This window comes from Nannospalax galili, unplaced genomic scaffold (genome assembly GCF_000622305.1).
Source record: "Nannospalax galili isolate Female #2095 unplaced genomic scaffold, S.galili_v1.0 scaffold1231, whole genome shotgun sequence".
Lineage (NCBI taxonomy): Eukaryota > Metazoa > Chordata > Mammalia > Rodentia > Spalacidae > Nannospalax > Nannospalax galili.
The window spans coordinates 515,136-533,281 of NW_008329696.1; the positions used below are offsets into that span (position 1 = coordinate 515,136).

The 18,146-nt window shown below is 44.3% G+C and overlaps 1 protein-coding gene across 5 annotated transcripts in view; it reads right to left on the reverse strand.

Annotated features, from left to right (window-relative positions):
• Positions 1–2,064: 2,064 nt before the first annotated feature.
• The window catches only part of Znf536 (zinc finger protein 536), a 487,581-nt gene continuing 471,499 nt past the window's right edge, over positions 2,065–18,146 (reverse strand). For all 5 annotated transcript variants that reach the window (XM_017800248.1, XM_017800249.1, XM_017800247.1 and 2 more), the window contains one exon: positions 2,065–2,328. In XM_017800248.1, coding sequence (XP_017655737.1) covers positions 2,084–2,328 — 245 coding nt within the window. In that variant the 3' untranslated portion in view covers positions 2,065–2,083. The remainder of the gene's footprint in view (positions 2,329–18,146) is intronic.

The following is an 18,146-nucleotide window of genomic DNA, read 5'->3' on the forward strand; positions in this document are numbered from 1 at the left end:
CTTTTTTTTTTATTTTCTTCTCCATTTTTTTTCTTTTTTTTTTTTTTTCTTTTTTTTAAAATTTTTCTTTGCTAAGATATCAAAGGTGGGGCAAACACACAGAGAGCAAGCGACTGGCACGCTCACCACAACACAGCAGTGCAGTTAAAACCCTAAAGCTCACTACAGTCTGAAGTTTTCCAACAGCATCTTCAGGCCCTGCAGCGGACCACAGAGAGAGTCGCAGTCTATCAACTCGAGTTAAGTAAGGCAGTGAGAACTATTCTAGAAAAAAAAAAAAGAAAGAAAGAAAGAAAAAGAAAAAACAAAACAAAAAACAAAACAAGAAAGCAGCTTGCTCTATGCCGGGTGGGTCCACGCTACACAGAAACCCTGTTCCCAGTAACCCCGGTCAGATGATGTTCTTTTAAGGGCATATGCAAACAGGATTCCGTATTAGCCTGAAATTCTTTCTGTCTCAGGATAGCACTAAGAATTTTATTTACATTGATTGCAGTTTAGTATTTTTGTAAACTGCTATAGGCAGAGCTTAAGTTTTTAAGGCCCTGGGGTTTTATTGTGTGCTCCCAGCCTGCAAGGAAATATTGACTTTTTTTTTTAAGTCTGAATGATTTCATTTTAAAAGAAGTTAATATTTTGCTACATCTCTACCATCACAGGCAACAGTAACAATTTCATGTCACTCAAAGGAAGTAGGTTTGGAGGTGGGAACTTTTACACCATTCAAGCAGATTCAAGAATAATCCTTTAATGAGTTGTCTGAAATCATTTCTTTAAAAAAAAAAAAAAGAGTTGTGATTTTTCATTGACCCTCAAACTCTCCCTCTGGGTGATGCAGAGCTTGATAAATTTGAAATATCCAATCAGCAGAAAACCTACAATCTACAGAAATAGAGAACATGTTTATTTTGTACAGACATCCTGACCAAAACAGTTTTCTTCATTAGGGATAGAGACCCCAGTGTTTAGATTCATATTTTAATACAAGCTATTTCATAAAAGCTTACTGGAAAAGAAAAATTTTGCTGCATGTCTGAGACACTTAATAAAAACTAACCCATGAAAACATCTGATAACAAGGGCCAGCATAGGCTTCTTTCAAGTAATTTTTTTAAAAATTGTAATAAAAAGCAGTCCTTCTGTTAACAAATAAATTCCCATTGCTCACCAACACTTGCTATGAATATAAATATGTTGGCGGGGCTTCCTAACAGTCTTTTCTAGAATGTCCCCCACATTTTTGATGTCAAGGCTTTTCCTTCACCCAAACATTTTCAGAAAGACAATCTAGAAAATAAAATTCAACAAAATAAAACAAAAAGCATCTTTCTCTCTGTTCTGCAATTTGATCTACAAAAAGAGGAATTACTCATGAAACCTGCAACGGACATGTGTCTGCAGACACTTCCTGACCATCGATTCATCGGGCTGTGCTTTTTTTTTTTTAAAGCACATTTTAGATTGCCGTCTTCTACAGCACCGGTCAGGCCTGGCGCTCGCTGGTTGCGTGCGGGCCGGCTAGGATTTCTCCCAGAGTGCAGAGTGACACTACGTGAATTGATTTTCCCTGCAGTGACCGCCCCAGTCTGACTGGCACCGCAGCTGCCTCCCAGCACATCTCATTAGGGCGCTAGGCAAATGACAGCAGCTGGTGTCAGATTATAGAGGTGTTTTCAACAACGAAAACACAGCCCCTCTAGCTTCAAGGCTATGCTAAATCACTCAGATGGTATCGTTTTTCGGTTAAGAGCATTATTTTTGGACAAAGATGACTTTTGAGTTGGAAGGGCCCCCAGCTTTCTCAAGCTCGAAGGACACCAGGCAATTCTGAAATCACTTTCTCCCTCCTGAATTGTTTGGAAGTACTTGTTGCTGGGTAACAGTGTAGCAGCCATGTTCAAGGGCTGGGTTGGTTGTTTTTTTAATATATATATATATAGATATCTTTTAAAATTCTTTTAAATGTTCTATACACTAGTGAGGGATTCTACATGATTATCCCCCCTGGAATGCAGTTAGCAAACTGGTTAGCCAGATGCATATGTTGAAACTGGCAAGGTGTATTGCATGATACAGGGCCTGCTCAGTTGCCCTCCTCCTGGCCCTTGCCAGCCTCATCAGTGAGTTCAGCCAAGCTCCCCGCCTTGACAGCTGTGGCCTCTTCAAAACTCCCAGAAGCCTCTGAGTCGACCCTGGAGCGCTTGAACCTGCGGTCAGGATACTGACTGTTGTCAAAAGGCATTCGATGGACGCAGAGGACGTGGGTCTTGAGGTTCCCCTTCTGTGAGGCACTGTAGGGACAGTAGCGACACTGGAAAGGCCTGTGACCTGAGGGGAGGAGAAGCATCCAGTCAGCGCGTATTTCATCTCTGTCATCCCAAGACCCATCAGCACCATACCCATCTGTGTCATCATAGACGCTTTGCCAAGTCAAATAAAGAAGGAGCCCGGCCCAGGCCTTGGGCACTTAACAATCTTCCCTTTCTAGCCAGAATTTTTCTTCTACACATTCTAGGAGATGGAAGAGAAACAATCCAATACCTAAGAATATTTATATAAAGCATTAGATGGTAAATAGTTTAGGCCAAGAGGTAAAACCAAAGATATTATATAAGTGCTTACAAAACAAGGAAGCAAATGATCCCAACTTTTATTCACATTTATTTTTTGGGTGGGTGTGTGCACACACATGCCAGGGTACATACATGCACACACCAACCTCAGAGCATGTGTGAAGGTCAGAGGACAACTTACAGGAATCGGTTCTCTCTTTCCACCATGTGGATCAAACCAGTGATCAAACTCAAGTTGTTAGGCTTGGCAGCAAGCATCTTTATCTGCTAAGCTATGTTGCCAGCCCATATCCCAGCATTTTACTGACAAAAATTCAGAACTTTACTTAGGATGCTGAACTCTGAATTCAGGGGAGAGGAAATAATCTCATTTAGGGATTTTTTTTCCCCAACAAATCTTTTTATTGTAAAATAATTCTTAAATCACTGGCAGGAGAGAGAGAGAGAGAGAGAGAGAGAGAGAGAGAGAGAGAGAGAGAGAGAAAACCAGGAAGTCTGACCAATAAACTATACTTTGTTCATTTTAGATATACCCCAAACCCTAACTTGCTGTATTTGGGTTCCAAATTCAGGTCTGAGGGCAAAGCCAGTTCACACTCTAATGCATTATGAACTCTACTGATGGGCAGACCAAGCATAACAAACGAGTGTGTTTGAGGGGGTCGAGATGGATGCAAATGGGCCTTGCTCTAAGCAGAGATGGATGGATTTTGGAAGCTGAGTGTGTTGAGGCAGACAGCAGGACCATGCTGATCATACAAAGGTTTGCCTGAATTCAAAGAAGTGAGAGTTGGGGCTGGAGAGATAGCTCAGAAGTTAAGAGCACTCCCTGCTCTTCCAGAGGACCAGAGTTCGGTTCCCAGCACCCATGTTGGGCAGCTCATAACTGCCTGTAACTCCAGCTCCAGGGTATCTGATGTCCTCTTCTGGACTCTGTAGCACTGCGCTTACATGAACATACCCACATACAGACATATACACACTCACATAAATAAAAATAAATAATCCCCCTGAAATTGAAAGTTTCTGGAAAAGTTCCAGTGCAGAACATCAGACAAATTCTTACAGAATCTTCCAAATCTTGCAAATTTGATCTTTCTGTCCCATGCATAACAGATACACAAATCTTCTGCCATTTTGAAAAAACTGTAAAATGTCTGCTTTGACAAGTTACACTGGAACAAGCCCATTCTCTTAGATGCCAGGAAGGTGTGGGTGTTTGGTTCTAAAAGTGTATGAGCTGCCCCACCCAGTACCCAGAAAGGTCAAGCCCAGGGCTTAGTTTCACTTGCTTAGCAAAGTGAACCAGTAAATAAGTGTCTCCAATCATTTGACCCCCCCAAATATCTAAACGGTAGAGTCAGAACGTTTTCCTCTATGGGTTTCATAAAGCAATGTGTTCACACGAGCCAAACAGAGCCCCGTACTGCCTGTCTGCCTTCCTTTCCTTTCTTACCTCTTATTTTCAGACAGTGTCTGAAACCTGTGTAACTCAAGCTGGCCTTGAACTCCTCAGCCTCCTGCTTCACACTCTCAAGTGCCAGGATTCTAGACCTGCCCAACACACCCACTCAGTACTCCAGTTTTGATTCCTCACTTGTTTCCTTGGCTAGTTTTTGAAACAAGGTAGCTCAGGCTGTCTTTGAACTTTCGGTTTCCTGCCTCAGTCTCCTCAGCGCTCTGTCCTTCTGTCATAGGCGTATTCTACCTGGTCTGGCTCTTTTGCTTTCTCAGTGGGCTTTGGCAGTGTGTTCTCCCCTTTCCTCATGGCCAACTGGTCTCCAGCACCAACTCCTCCTGCCTATGGGACCTCTCTATTTCCCCTACAGAGCTGGTGGTGGTATATAACTCTTGCCTGGATTATGAGCACGTAAATCCACAGAAACACCCACGTTTCTAGTTTCCCACTTCTGGCCCATCCTCCCCAGGCCACCAGAGTGACCATTTCTGGGAGATCAACCTGGACTTTCTTTGCCTCATTCTTGCTGGTCTCCTGTCCCAAAGGACTAATCAGGACCTTCAAGATTCAGCCTCAGTGTATTTCTAGACTTTTTGAGAACATCCTACCTGGGCCCACACCAGACCCAACACCAGATGGTGTCATACTTGGACTCCAGTTTGCAGTCTCCATGTCCTGCCTGAGCCCACCTCTCCTACAAAGGCAAGTTTCCTTCTTATCAGGCTCAAACTCATCTCTACGGAAGCTCTGCTCTACAAGGCACCTGCTGTGTGGCCTCTTGAGACGCTCTGTGCTCCAGGAAGGAACCACAGAGTCCCAGTATCACCAGTGCCCCAAGCTACTCACTGTCTTCCCGCTTCACCTTGCCTGGGTTTGAAGGAATTGTCAGGTTTTTTGGCTAGAGCTTTTGCTGCTTTTGTTTCTATGGCTCTAGCCAGCCACTCAAGGTTCCCGATGGTCAACTTTCCCACCTTCAAAAGCCAGTGTGTAAACCTGGCTATTGGAATGAAAGCAAAGTGAAACACAGGAAAAATGTCTTTGGCCCTTCCTGACATCCTTCCCAGAGCAGAAACACAAATAATCAGCAGCCGGGACTGCACTACTGGCTTATTTCCCTGCCTGCATTCCTGATGCCTATTCCTACCCTTAGGGCTTGGCCACCTTCCCATGGAAACTGAGGAGACCTTGAGTGGGTGGGAGGAGACATGAGACTAATATTTCTTATTATTACTATAATTAGCACATATTAACTGCGCAAAATCATTGGTTGCATCATGATGCTCTCATATATGTACATCATGTACTTTGACCTTATCTAACCACATTTGTCTCTCTTGTCCCCTCCAGCTCCCTCCTGCCACTGGCCCTCTTCCCCTTCCCAAACAGTCTCCTTTCTTTCATGTGAGACTTGGACTTCTGTAGATTTCCATTGTTTGCACAGGGAATGCAAATGCTGCTTGTTCTTCATCAGGGAGGAGTTTGAGTCTAGACTGAGGATGGACTAACTCTGGATGCTGTTGTAGTTTGGATGTGATCTGAGTGTGTTCCAGGACAAAGGCTTACTTATTGAAAGCCTGGTCCCCAGTGTGGTGAGGCAGAGAGGCAGCAGAGCCTTTAAGAGGTAGAGCCTTTAAGCAAGCGGTAGAACCATGTCATTGTGGACAGGTCACCAGGAATGCTTTCCTCCCTCCAAAAGGATTAATGTAGTTTCTTGGGATCCAGGTTAGCACCCGTGAGAGGAAGTTGCTATAAGAGGAGTCCCTTGACCCCTGAATCTGAGGCCCTCCCGTCTTGCGAGCGTATGCTCACTTCTTCATGGATATGTTCCTGCCATGAAACTGTTGGTCATGTTGTGATAGAGCTAGAGGCCTTTAGGAGAGCCAAAGAGAAGCCAGCTCCATGCTACTAGATCTCCAGAACCGTTAGCTAAGTAAGCCTCTTTATACAGTACTAGGCATCAGGAATTTTGTTGCAGCAAAGGAAAACAGATTAAGATAGACATCCGTCAATGGACTTTCCACCCTTTGGGGAATTGATTGGAGAAATCCCAATGTGTCCACTTCCCCTGCCACATGCAGGCACTAAACAAGGGCTAGCTGAACATCAGTGAATTCAGCAGACCTTAGACAAACAACTCCAAGGAGCCCTAAGATTCAATGATCCAACTCTACATTGCCTGCATATACTAAAACTATGTCCAGCTCTCACTGAGAAAGGACCCATTTTATAAGAGGAAAACTACTGTGTAAAAGGAAGAACAGCTTCAATATGTACCTGTCAAACCAAGGGGCAGTTGAAGATTGTCTCAAAGAATTCAGAGGATGGGGCTGGAGACTCAGTGCTAAGAGTACCTACTGCTATTGAAGAGGACCTGAGTTTGGTGCCCAGCACCCATATCAAGTGGCTCATAATGGCCTGTAAAACCAGCTCCAGGGAATCTGATGCCTTCATCTGTCTTCCTCAGGTACTGCACTCGTGTACAAACCGACACACAGGCATACAGGCACACAGACACACAGACACACAGACAGACACACACACGCAATGCACATATACATATAGTTAAAATGAAAATAAAATCAGAGTTGAAATTGAGACAACAGGAAACTTTGGAAACATTTTAAAGTGTCAGCAAAGCTTCTCAGATGCCATGGTACGTTCATGTTCCTCCAAGAGCAGCTAGCTCTGCGGCAGTACACAGCTCACAGTGACCAACATTGTAACTATTGTGACAGAACTGGGATCAAGTCATCAATTAATGTCTCATATGATGGTAATTAATCAACAAATAATGTCACCATAACAGGACTAGGTTTTAGATGAAAAAGAACTCCAAAACAAAAAAAATTTAAAAATCTCTCTGAGTGTTTGCAAACCCAGAGAACAGCAGAACTATTGGTAAACTGAGAAAACCAGGGAACTATCTGCAAGTCAGCCCCAGTCACCAGGACCATACGCAGCCTTCCATGGTCAAGCTTTTTGTTCTATCTCCTATCATCATCACTAAATCATCACTCCTGTCTACAACCTGTGGATACTGCCCTCCCTGTGACTTCTGTCACCTCAGAAGCCATGCAGTTCCAGCCTTGGCACACTCTGTGGAGAGCCTCAAATATCACCTCTATTTGGAACAAGAGCCTCTTTGCATTGACCAACTTGACACAAAAGCACTTAGTATACTTTCCCCACCAATTGATTTTAAAATATTAATCATTATTTGATCCTATGGTTACATTCTGAATCTCAATTTCTTGGTAGAGTCAAAAATGATGGATGATCTTTCTGGCAGATTCGGGGACTTCCGTGGTCAAATCATTATTGAATTGGTTTTCTTTTTCACTTTGGCAAAATGGAAATCTATTTGTAAATGCATCTGTGGCCCTGAATGCACATGTTGGCGAGGGGAGCCTGCACCATACTGGAATCATATGGAGTCTAGATCTTGCAATATACCTCGTGGCTAGAAATTGGTAGATAATAATGAATGGTAGGAGCCCAAAGGCCTCATTCCACATTTCTTCACGTCCATTCCTGCATATTTATCCTCACTTGAATTTGATGACAGTTTTGCCATGCGGTCACATTGAGTCCAGTGTACAGACACGGAAGTTAAGACACAGCCAACCTGAAAGGTTTGATTTCAAGACAAATTTCCAGTGGATGCACAGTGCTCTGAGCCTTTAATTCTCCAAAATCTGTACAAGGACTGTGACTGTAATGCCTGTTTGTTTGTTTGTTTTCTTAATGTTTTGTTATATTTTTATTTTATGGGTATGAGTGTTTTGCTTACATATATGTATGTGCACCAAGTATATGTGTGCTATGCCTGTGGGGGCCAGAAGAGGGTGTCAGATCCCCTTGAACTAGAGTTATAGGCAGTTGTGAGCTGCCGTGTGGATACTGGGAACCGAACCCAGGTCCTCTGCAAGAGCAGCCCATGCTCTTAACAGCTGAGCCATCTCTCCAGCCTCACCAATGGATGTTTAAGAGAGAAGACACATACGGATGCAATCCATTATTCCTTTTGAATAATTACATTTTCTTATAGATAATATTTGTATATGTGCTTGCATACATCTATCCAATGATTTACTTTATACCTAATCATAGGGCATTTGGTTATATGTAAAATATTATTTGCACACATTTATCCCTCTGAATTGTTGACTGTAATGATCCCAGGACCTGAGGTAGAAGTAGGGTGGAAGGGAGATGTCCACATACAGGAAGATAGCTGGAGGAGCCATATTGTGGCAGAACAAGTCACACATTGGCAAGAGTCAAAGTTAAGGGAAAGGGTTATCCTGCAGCGATGAGCTTTTTCAAGCACAAAGATGTCATTGCTCAAAGCACTTTTGGACACTTGACACATTTCTGAGTCCAGTCAAATTTGTGCGGAAGGCCCCCAGCTTCTGTCTCTTATTTCCCCATATGAAGTCCCTTATATGGAACAAACAGACATGTCCATGTTGAGGTCTGCTGTCCTTTGATCAGCAAAGGTCGGCAAAGACATCTGGATGAATGCCAGTCATGAGAATGCCCCAGAATGTGTCAGTGTGAGCTTCTAGTAGTTGGACAGAAGAAAGAGCTGAGGGGCCCATAGAGATCTGCCGGAAGCCTTCTGATGCACGACTAAGATGGATTTAGAAAGAACAGAATCTTCATGTAGAAAGGGGGTATCCTAGCTGGGTGTGGTGGGGAATGCCTTTAATCCCAGCACTCAGGAGGCAGAGGCAGGTGGATCTCTGTGAGTCTGAGGCCAGCCTGGTCTCCATAGCGAGTTTCAGGCCAGCTGGTGCTACAGGAAGACCCTGTCTCAAAAAGCCAAAAGAGAACAAAGAAAGAAAAAGAGAAAATGGCAGTGTCCTGCTTCCAGCGAGAAGCCAGTGCAGGCCTTGGGGTGACATCCAAGGGTAGCCTTGAAGAATTGATGAGAACCAGCCATCTCTAAGAAGCAGAAGGGTCTTTAAAGCACAGTTGGGTTCAACAGTCCTGAACCTGAGAGACTAAGAGCCCACTGACTCAGTTCCAACTGGAGAGGCCAGCCAAGGTGCCAGCATCTTCCAGGCTTGTCCTGGTATGCCTGGGATGAACTGTGACTGGACATGAAGGCCCCTTATTTCACACCTTCACTTTCTCCCCAGTGTCCTCCTCCTCCACAGTGCGCTGGGTGAAGTCTGTCAGGGAACCTGGAATCAAATCACCCTTTCCCTTCTTTGCGGGTTTGGTAAACTGCTTACCAGCCAAAATCAGTTTTGTCTCTCTCTGACCCTGACCTCTCAATTCTCAGTTTTCACAAACTTGAAAATGAAGAGATAATGACAGGAGCTCCACGAGAAGAATGAGAGGCAGGGACATATTCATGGATGGTAGAGAGCTCTACATGTGTCCATGTCATGTCAGTGTCATGCCTGTTGTCCCCCCTGTTATAGAGGGACTGTTCCAGAAAAGGAAGAGGATTAGTGGGGCTGGAAGAGGGGTCAGGAGAGGACAGCAATTGTGAACATAGTCACAAACACGCTATACTTTAGTGAATATGTCAGTACGAAATTCAACACTTTGTACAATCAATATAAGCCGAGAGTATTTCTTAAACTTCTCTGACAGGTGCTTCAAGGCCTGCCTTTCTCAATGGTGCCAGCCAGACCCGGGAGGCTTTACGCTGAAAGACTATTTATCTCTCTTTGTGGTGCTGGTCACTGAATGGGTTCTCAGAAATCTACAGACGTTCAAAGTTCATAGGCATCAGCTGTTGGCAGTTGCATTTCACTGGGATGGAGTTCAAAAAACACAGGTTGGGGTTTGCTAGAAGGAGCTCCCACAGATGACAGGGCTGGAGAGGGCCTAGGTCCAAACAGCCTTGAAAGACAGTGTTATTTGGTGTATGACTAGTAGGGATTCCATGAACCTAACCAAGAGGACATCTCTCCATCCTTTTCTCCTCTACCCAAGCCCCAAGTTTTCTACCCACTGGCCCTAGAGGACATCCCTGTAGTCTCTAAATGCTTCTGCTCTTTCTTGTCTCAGGACCTTTGCGTGACTCTTCCTCATTCCCCCAGTGTAGAATCTTCTTGTTCCTCCTACATCTTATTCTTCAGTCCTTGGCCTGGTGGCCTCTGTTCTTGGAAGGCCTTCCCAATTATTCCAAACCCATCATGGAAGCTTTAAGGCGCACAGCAGAAACCTCAATAGCACTTGCCTAATATCAGTAGCTGAACAAGCAAAAGAGTCATGGTTGTTCCCCATCCAGAGAGACTGGCAACCCAAGGGAGGGGCCAGGGCTTTCAACAGGGTTTGCAAATTGTTTGCTTGCTTATTCTGATTACTGCTCTCCCCCACCACAGCAGGATGTGAGCACATCACAGATCTGTCCATCAAATATTTTCCTAACAGAGGAAGATCTGAATGAAACGGCCAAGAAGAGAGACAGAGCATGAGGCCATTGTGGAAAGAGGGACCTTCCTGAGGTCAGGTCAGGGACAGACAGTGGGTCAGTGGAGACTTCTAGAACTTGGGAGGAGCAGGAGGGAGGCTCAGGGCTGGGGATCGGGAGGTAGGAAACTCACAGGGCCACTGGGACCTCATCCCATAGGAGAAAGGACATGACGAGCCCTTCTCAGCACACAGCATCTCAGCTGCCTACGATGCCCCAGCCCTCATCTGCCTGAGCTAGAGCCCTATGCCCGGTGCCATATGCCCCCCCTCCATCAAGCCCCCACTCTGTACCTCTCTCTCTGAGGCCATCAAAATTTCCCATCACTGCCATGTGAAAAGTAAGTACATCATACGTTAATTTGTATTGTCACTGCACCGTAGAGCTGTGGTAAAGAACACATTCATTTTTAATCCACTATGAATAATATATAAATATGTATACAGTGTGGAGGGTCAAGAGGGGTAAGGAGAAAGTAAGTCGTACATTGTTTATAACAAAAGTGGGGGAACGAGATATTTTTCTTACTTGCTACAATGGAAATAGCTGATCTTTCCCTGCAACTAAGGAGGAAAGGAAAATGCCTGCCCTTGAGGGCCCAATCCATTAGTTACAGCTCAGCACTGGGCAACGGCTTCAGAGAGACAGAGCTCTGCTGTTCCACAGCTTCTGAGCTGATGGCTTCTCCCAAGTTTGGAGCAGAGGTTAACAGCAGGGCATGGGTGGGTGTCCAGTCCCTGAAACTCGGTTCTGAACACACTTTTCAGAGCATGCTCATAGTGGCTGCCTTCAGTGGTCCTCACACTGCCATCAGGAGTTAGAGTGGAATCAAGAAGCTTTCTTCTTTCACAGATATGGAAGCCTAGTCCAGGGAGTCTTCCGGTCAAGTTGATACTAAACATATATTCACTCTCTCCACCACTCCTGATGTTCTCATAGACATTAGAAATGGAAGATGTTCTAGGAGGAGGTCCATAAACACATCAGAAGGATATATATTGTGTCTGTGGTGTGTGTGTGTGTGTGTGTGTGTGTGTGTGTGTGATGCTGTATACACATCATATGACACACCTGTATGGACACAGGTAACCATAGTATCCTCAGGAAAACCATCAAAGTCTGGCATTGAATACACAGGACATCATCTTTGCAATCTAGGAAGACCTACATTCATTCCTCGGTCTTGCCAAGTTGACACCTGAGATTAAACACACACCTCTGGGTGTGTCTGTGAGTGTTTCTACAGATAATTAGACTATGCATGGTCTGGCCTACTCAATGAATCCATTGATGGATTTGTAGTTTGCATAGATTGTGGGGTGGTGGTGGAACTGTGCATGGTGGGACCTGCTTGGAGGAAGTAAGTCACTGGGGGATGTGTCCTCAGGGGCTCAGTCTGGCCCCTTCCTGCCTATTCTGCTTCATGTCTACCACGAAATGAACCTTTTTGCTCTGAAATAATCTCCCCACCAGGACAGACTCAAACTGTGATCCCAAATAAATCCTTCCTTTAAGTTTTTCTCTCCAGTCACAGCTATAGAATGGGAAACAGCACAGGGAATAGTCTCAAGAAGTTGGCGCCAAGACAGCCTCCCATCATGCATACTAAAAAATGTGGAGATGCATGCCTGTGAAGACATATTTCTAAGTCCTCCCTATAAAACGGCAGGGTGTTTACACAGAATCTACCTGTATCCTTCCTTTCTTCCTCTCTTTCTTTCCTTCCTTCCTTCTTTCTTCTTTTCCTTTGTTTTTGTTTTTGTTTTTTTTGAGACAGGGTCTCACTATGTAGCCCAGGCTTGCCTCATAGTTATGGCAATCCTCCTGCCTCAGATTTCTAAGTCCTGGGATTACAAGCATGCACCACCATGCCCAACCTTCCATATACTTTAATCATGTCTAGATTATTAAAATACTAAATATAAGGGCTGGAGAGATGGCTCAGAGGTTAGGAGCACATACTGCTCTTACAGAGGACCCAAGTGCAGTTCCCAGCAGCCATGTTGGGCAGTCCATAACCACCTGTAACTCCAGCTCCAGATCTAACACCCTCCTCTGGATTCTGTAGGGACCGAGACCCACTGTGTGCGCACGCGCGCACACACACACACACACACACACACACAATTAAAAATAAAATAACTTTTTAAATATTGGATATAATCAAAGAATTATGTAAATGGCTGTCATGCTGTATTGCTTAAGGAATGACAGAAGAATGGCAAGGAGCTGGGTTATATTTACAGACAGGCATTGGGCAAGGAAGTGCCTGTCTGGTATAGACATGAGTGAGCCCTGATGTTCTGACTGCACAGTAATAAATGATATATCCAGTATCCATCAGTGCTGGAGACGGTCTGGGATCTGAGAAACATCAGGTCGTAATAGGGTGTGCCCACGTGTCCCTTCATTCATGTGTTTCCTGCCTTCAAGTGCTTCCCATGTAGCTGTAAAACAGTTTTGCTTTTTGGAACTTTCTAGAATTATTTTTCCAAATATGTTCAGTCCATATGCAGATGTGTAGCTAGCAGATATAGACACCCAACTGCACCCACCTGTATTCACAGCAGGGGGCTGCCTTCTAGAAGGGGCAGGTGATAGAGAGGGGATAAGCAGCCTTCAGTGGTATTTCCACACTCAGGGCAGAAGAGCTGCACCCAAAAGGCACCGAGGGGGCTTGTAACAGCACTAGGTCCCCCATTTTTACCCAACCCAAAGCCCCCTGGGTTACTAAAAAGCCAAGAACATTTGCACAATGTGTGCAAGTAGGTAAGAAAAGGGTTCCAGCGGTAGGGCCAACTGGATGTGTTTAGAAATTCAATCTCCAGAAGTGGAACTGACCCTTCCTGGGTGAAGCCAGAGGGCAGGGCGGTAGCAGTAGGGTCCTGGACAGGCCTAGTCTTTGAGGTGGTGGTCTGCTTTCACTTGGGTGTCCTGGAGTTCCCAGTCCTGGCCTACTGCTCCCTCTGCTTTGAACATGCAGATGTAAACTGGGAGGGTCCCAGCACAGGACTTCCGAGACATCATTCTCCCTGGTCCAAGGCCAGCAGGGGCAAGGAGGTGGGTTATATTTACAGACAGGCATTGGGCAAGGAAGAGCTGTTTCCTCTGCTACATATATTATACTTTTTAAAAAATTTCCCTAATTCTAAAGAGGTAAGAACAGCTCCAATCAGGTACATAATTCATGTTTTCTGTTTTAAAAAACAGTTCATCCATCTAATCAAAGATGCTAAAACACTTCAGACGATCCTTAGTACAAATAATTTTAGGTTTGAAATTTCTTGTGATTTGGGTTTTAATTTATGAGGCTACTCCAAAAAAGTATTTATTTTAAATTTTTTTGAGTGCATGAATGTTTCACCCACATGTATGTAAGTTCACACATGGGTATAGTGCCCTCAGAGGATGAAGAAGGCTTCAGATCCCCTGGAACTGGAGTTATAAATGGTGGTTGTCAGTCACCACATAGACACTGTGAACTGAACCCAGTTTCTCTGCAACAGTAGTCAGTGTTCTTAACTACTGAGCCATCTCTCAGCCCTAGCATATTTATTCATATTATCCATTTTGAAAGTGGATTCTGATCCACATGGTAAAGCATTGTAGACATCACCATGAATTCATGTTTTGCTTCATATACAGAATATAGATATGTTATATAGAGGAATTAGTAAACATTCATGCATTTTTATCATGTTTTATCAACTGAGAGGGCCTAGAAGTAGTGAACTTGATTTCTAATAACTTACACACACACAGAGTTGTAAGCTAATGTTTATTGGTATAGCTTAACGTTTTTTTTGTCCTGAACTGAAGACTCTTCTGACTGCTACCATGAAACTTTCTGTCATTTAGAGACTTCCCATGCCTCGAAGCCAAAGGTACCTGTGCTTTTCATCTACAGGAACAAGTCAAAGCAGGAGTAGGATTGACATTCAGTAGTATGATTGTGTGTGTGTGTGTGTGTGTGTGTGTGTGTATGTGTGTGTGTGTGTCAGAGAGAGAGAGAGAGAGAGAGACAGAGAGGGAGAGAAGAGAGAGAGACTAGTTACTTTTCTTATAAGTATGATAAAATGCCTGGCTAAAACAGCTTAGAGGGGAAAGCTTCTTTTGGCTCATGGTTAAGAATATGGCCCATCATGGTAGGAAGGACAAGAAGCAGCAACAGGTTGCCATAGCATCTTACATCTTGGAAGATCAGTGTGCTGGATGGCTTTAGTTGTCAACTTGACACACCTGGGAAGAAGGAACTTCAACTGCAGAATTGTCTCTATTGGACTGGCCCATGACCACATCTTTGGAGCATTTTCTTGATTGCTGAGCGATGTGGGAGGGCTCAGCCCCTGTGGGTGGCACCACCCCCCAGCAAGTAGTCCTGAGTTGAATAAGAAAGCAGACTAAGCACCAAGCATGGGCCAGAGGAGCAAGCCTGTAGGCAGTGCTCTCCCATGATCTGCACTTCAGTTCCCTCCTCCAGGTTCCTGCCCTGAGTTCCCTTAGTGACTAACTGTGTGACCTGGGAAATAAAAGATAAAATAAACCCTTTTATCCCCAGGTTGGTTTGGTCAAGTGTTTTTTTTTAAATCACGGTAATGGGCAGTAACAAAATTGGGAAGCAGAGAGACTGTGCGTCACTCATGGCCTACATAGGTTTATAGGGGACAATTCAGAGCCAAAGTGTAACAGGCTCTTTGGAGACATGGCTGACTCTCTAAGGAATAAGAGACATAGGAGATGATTCTAGAACACTTTGTGCCATGAAATAAGAAGTTTGTTTCATTTTTAAGTCTCTATTAAGGGGTACATGAGGGCATCTCAAAGTAGCGTGGAGCCCAATAAGAGCCCCCAAGGCTCAGGGCTGGAGCAATTTCAACAACAAAGTAAATAACATCCCACCAAATCACAGCTTAATGTATAAAATAAATATCCACAAGTCACACTGACATAAATGATTGAATCAGTAAATACGTAGAGGCGCCGCAAATGCCCTGAGCATTGTAAATAATTCATGTAGACACTCCCCACTTGGGAAGGTGGAGAAGCTGTCTCTTCCCAAGGTGTGGGGTGCAAAAGATAACTTTTACTTGGTGTCCGTCGAGCATGCTGAGGGGTACAGGGTAACTTTACAGTGAAGAAACCTCAAAGCACCGCCTCAGCCAAGGTCAAGGTCATGGTGGCAGGTGACCCAGATTTAGTATGAGAAGGACACTTTTGCTTTACCATCTTTCTTCCCCAAACCCAGAGCTCCAGTCTGAAACATGAGAAATTGCAGCTGAGGGACATTCTACAAAATACACCTTGGGACTGTCAAGGTTATCAAGAACAAGACGAATTTGAGAAATTCATAGCTGGGAAGAGTAAAGAGACATGACAGCTAATGCAATGTGGCCTCTGGAATGGGAGTTTGGACCACAGTATGGATATTAGGCAGAACACACTGGGATCTGACTTAATAGCAATGTGTCAATATTGGCTTATAACTTGTAACAATGTACTCTAGTAATAAGGGGGGGGAGAGCGCTGACTAGGAGACCTTATGACCTACGCAAGCATTTTGTTGACCTTAATCTATACTAAAATAAAAGGTTTACTTTCAGAATTTCTTATAAAAGTATATTCAGATGACTTTCAGTGTAAAGAAGACACTTGGGGATGGAGAGGCGGCTCAGAGACTAAGAGCACTTGCAGCTCTTTCAAAGGACCCAGGTTCAATCCCCAGCACCCACATGGTGACTCTGTTGTCCTCCTCTGGCCTTCCTGGGCACCACACACATTCCAGTAAACATATCAGCAAGCAAAACACTTGTACAAATAAAAATAAATCATTTTTTTAAAGAAAAGAAAAGAAAAGACACGCAACATCAGGAGAGGACCACAGCTAAAATCACAGCCGCAGTAGCGAGAACCTAGCAGGTGGTTCTTAACTTTTTCTGATAGCACAAACTTCAGAAGGAAAAAAAGAACATTTCAACATCGCCCTACCCCAAACCCTGGTACCAAGGGCCAGAAAGAGGTATCAGCCCTGAGGGTTATTGAGAAATAACCACTATTCCTCCGGAACCCTGACTTGTTACTACTGAAGCTGAGTGGTTAAAAGCCAGGGTTCTCAAGCCAGACACTAGGACTTAAGCCTCATCTGTCAGGGACTGTGTGTGCTTGAGCAATTATATCACCCTCTGGGTCAGTTTTCTCATCTGTAAAATGGGCATCAATAGACTCCTACACATAAAATAATAAATAAAATATTTTTAAAATTGAGATATTTATTAGATATGTTTCAACTATTAAAATGCTTCCTCTATGAAGTATTTGTCTCTGGAAGAGGATGCTGTGTGTGCATTTTCATCCTTCTGAACTGTTAGTGTCCACTTACCAGACCAGGGCTCAGAGACACACACTTCCAGACACAAAACCAGAGAGAGACAGAGCCCAGCTTTGGCTGTGCAGTTCCAGCTAAAACTACTGTGGCCATTTCCTTGCAACTTCCGATTCAGGCTCTGAAGAAAGGCATACATGGGGTTGGGTACCAGCAAAGGATTTGCAGAGAAGGGCTGATGGCCAGTCAGGGCTTTAGGGGAACAGTCTCTGAGAGCTCAACTCTGTCCTTGCCCACCAGGATTGCAACCCTAGACATCTGCTTCCAGGCCTTCTCTCTCTTCCTTCCCCAGCTACTTCAGCCTTCAACTTCACCCCACACCCAGCCCACACCCTGTGGTTCAGAGTCACACAGCGTGTTTGTTTGCTCCAGGCAGCCGTATCTGTGGAGCCACCAGCCTGCCTGGGTGGTCAGCTGGGCCGGCGGCATGCACTTCACAGCTACTATTGATCCGGAATCTTAAATCATCCCCAGATTTTATGAAAGCATTTATGTTTATCATTAAATAACCTTCAAAGGGTCGATGAACTTACTTTCCTTTTTTGAAGATTTTTAGATGTGTAATATAATAATACTCTAATGATGCTCAGAATTTGTCTCTGGGCAAGTGCATTTAATAACGAAAGAAATGGTAGGAGAGGCCAAAGGGAGGGGACACAGGCCTCAGGGTAAGGCTGCACCCTGGGAGCCGCAGGGAGGCAGGTGGCTTTCCCACCATACCAGAGACTGCTTTCTCCAGCATGTTGGGGTGGGGTACTGTTCTTGTAGAGGCGGGATCTGAATGGAACCAGGCCAACTGCTTTTGAGGTTCACAATCTTAAGAAAAAAGCCAATGAATCAGAGTTGGATCCTATTAACTTAAACAAGGCTACACTGGTTACTTTTGTATTTTTAACAAATTGATTGTAAGATACTATGAAAAATGAAGCACTATTCATACGGGAAAAATAAAAAATGAAAGTAGCTTATCAGCAGATGTGGTACCTGCTAATTACACTTTTTGAATATTTTATTTGTTTTGAGACAGGGTCTTCCTGTGTAGACCAGCACAGAGATCCACCTGCCTCTGCCTCCCATGTGCTGGGATTAAAGGATTGCACCACCATACTGGGCTAGTCACACTGTTAATATCCAGGTCTTTCCTCCAGGGTAGAGTTTAGCAAATACCCGAACCCTTGGGCAACAAGACGGAAGGAATCCATAGTGATGCTAATAGCCAGCTCTGCCCTTTGTAAAGCTTGCTGGGTACCATCAGGCACACAAGCTAACAGGCTGCTTTACGGTAGCAGTGAGGACACTGCC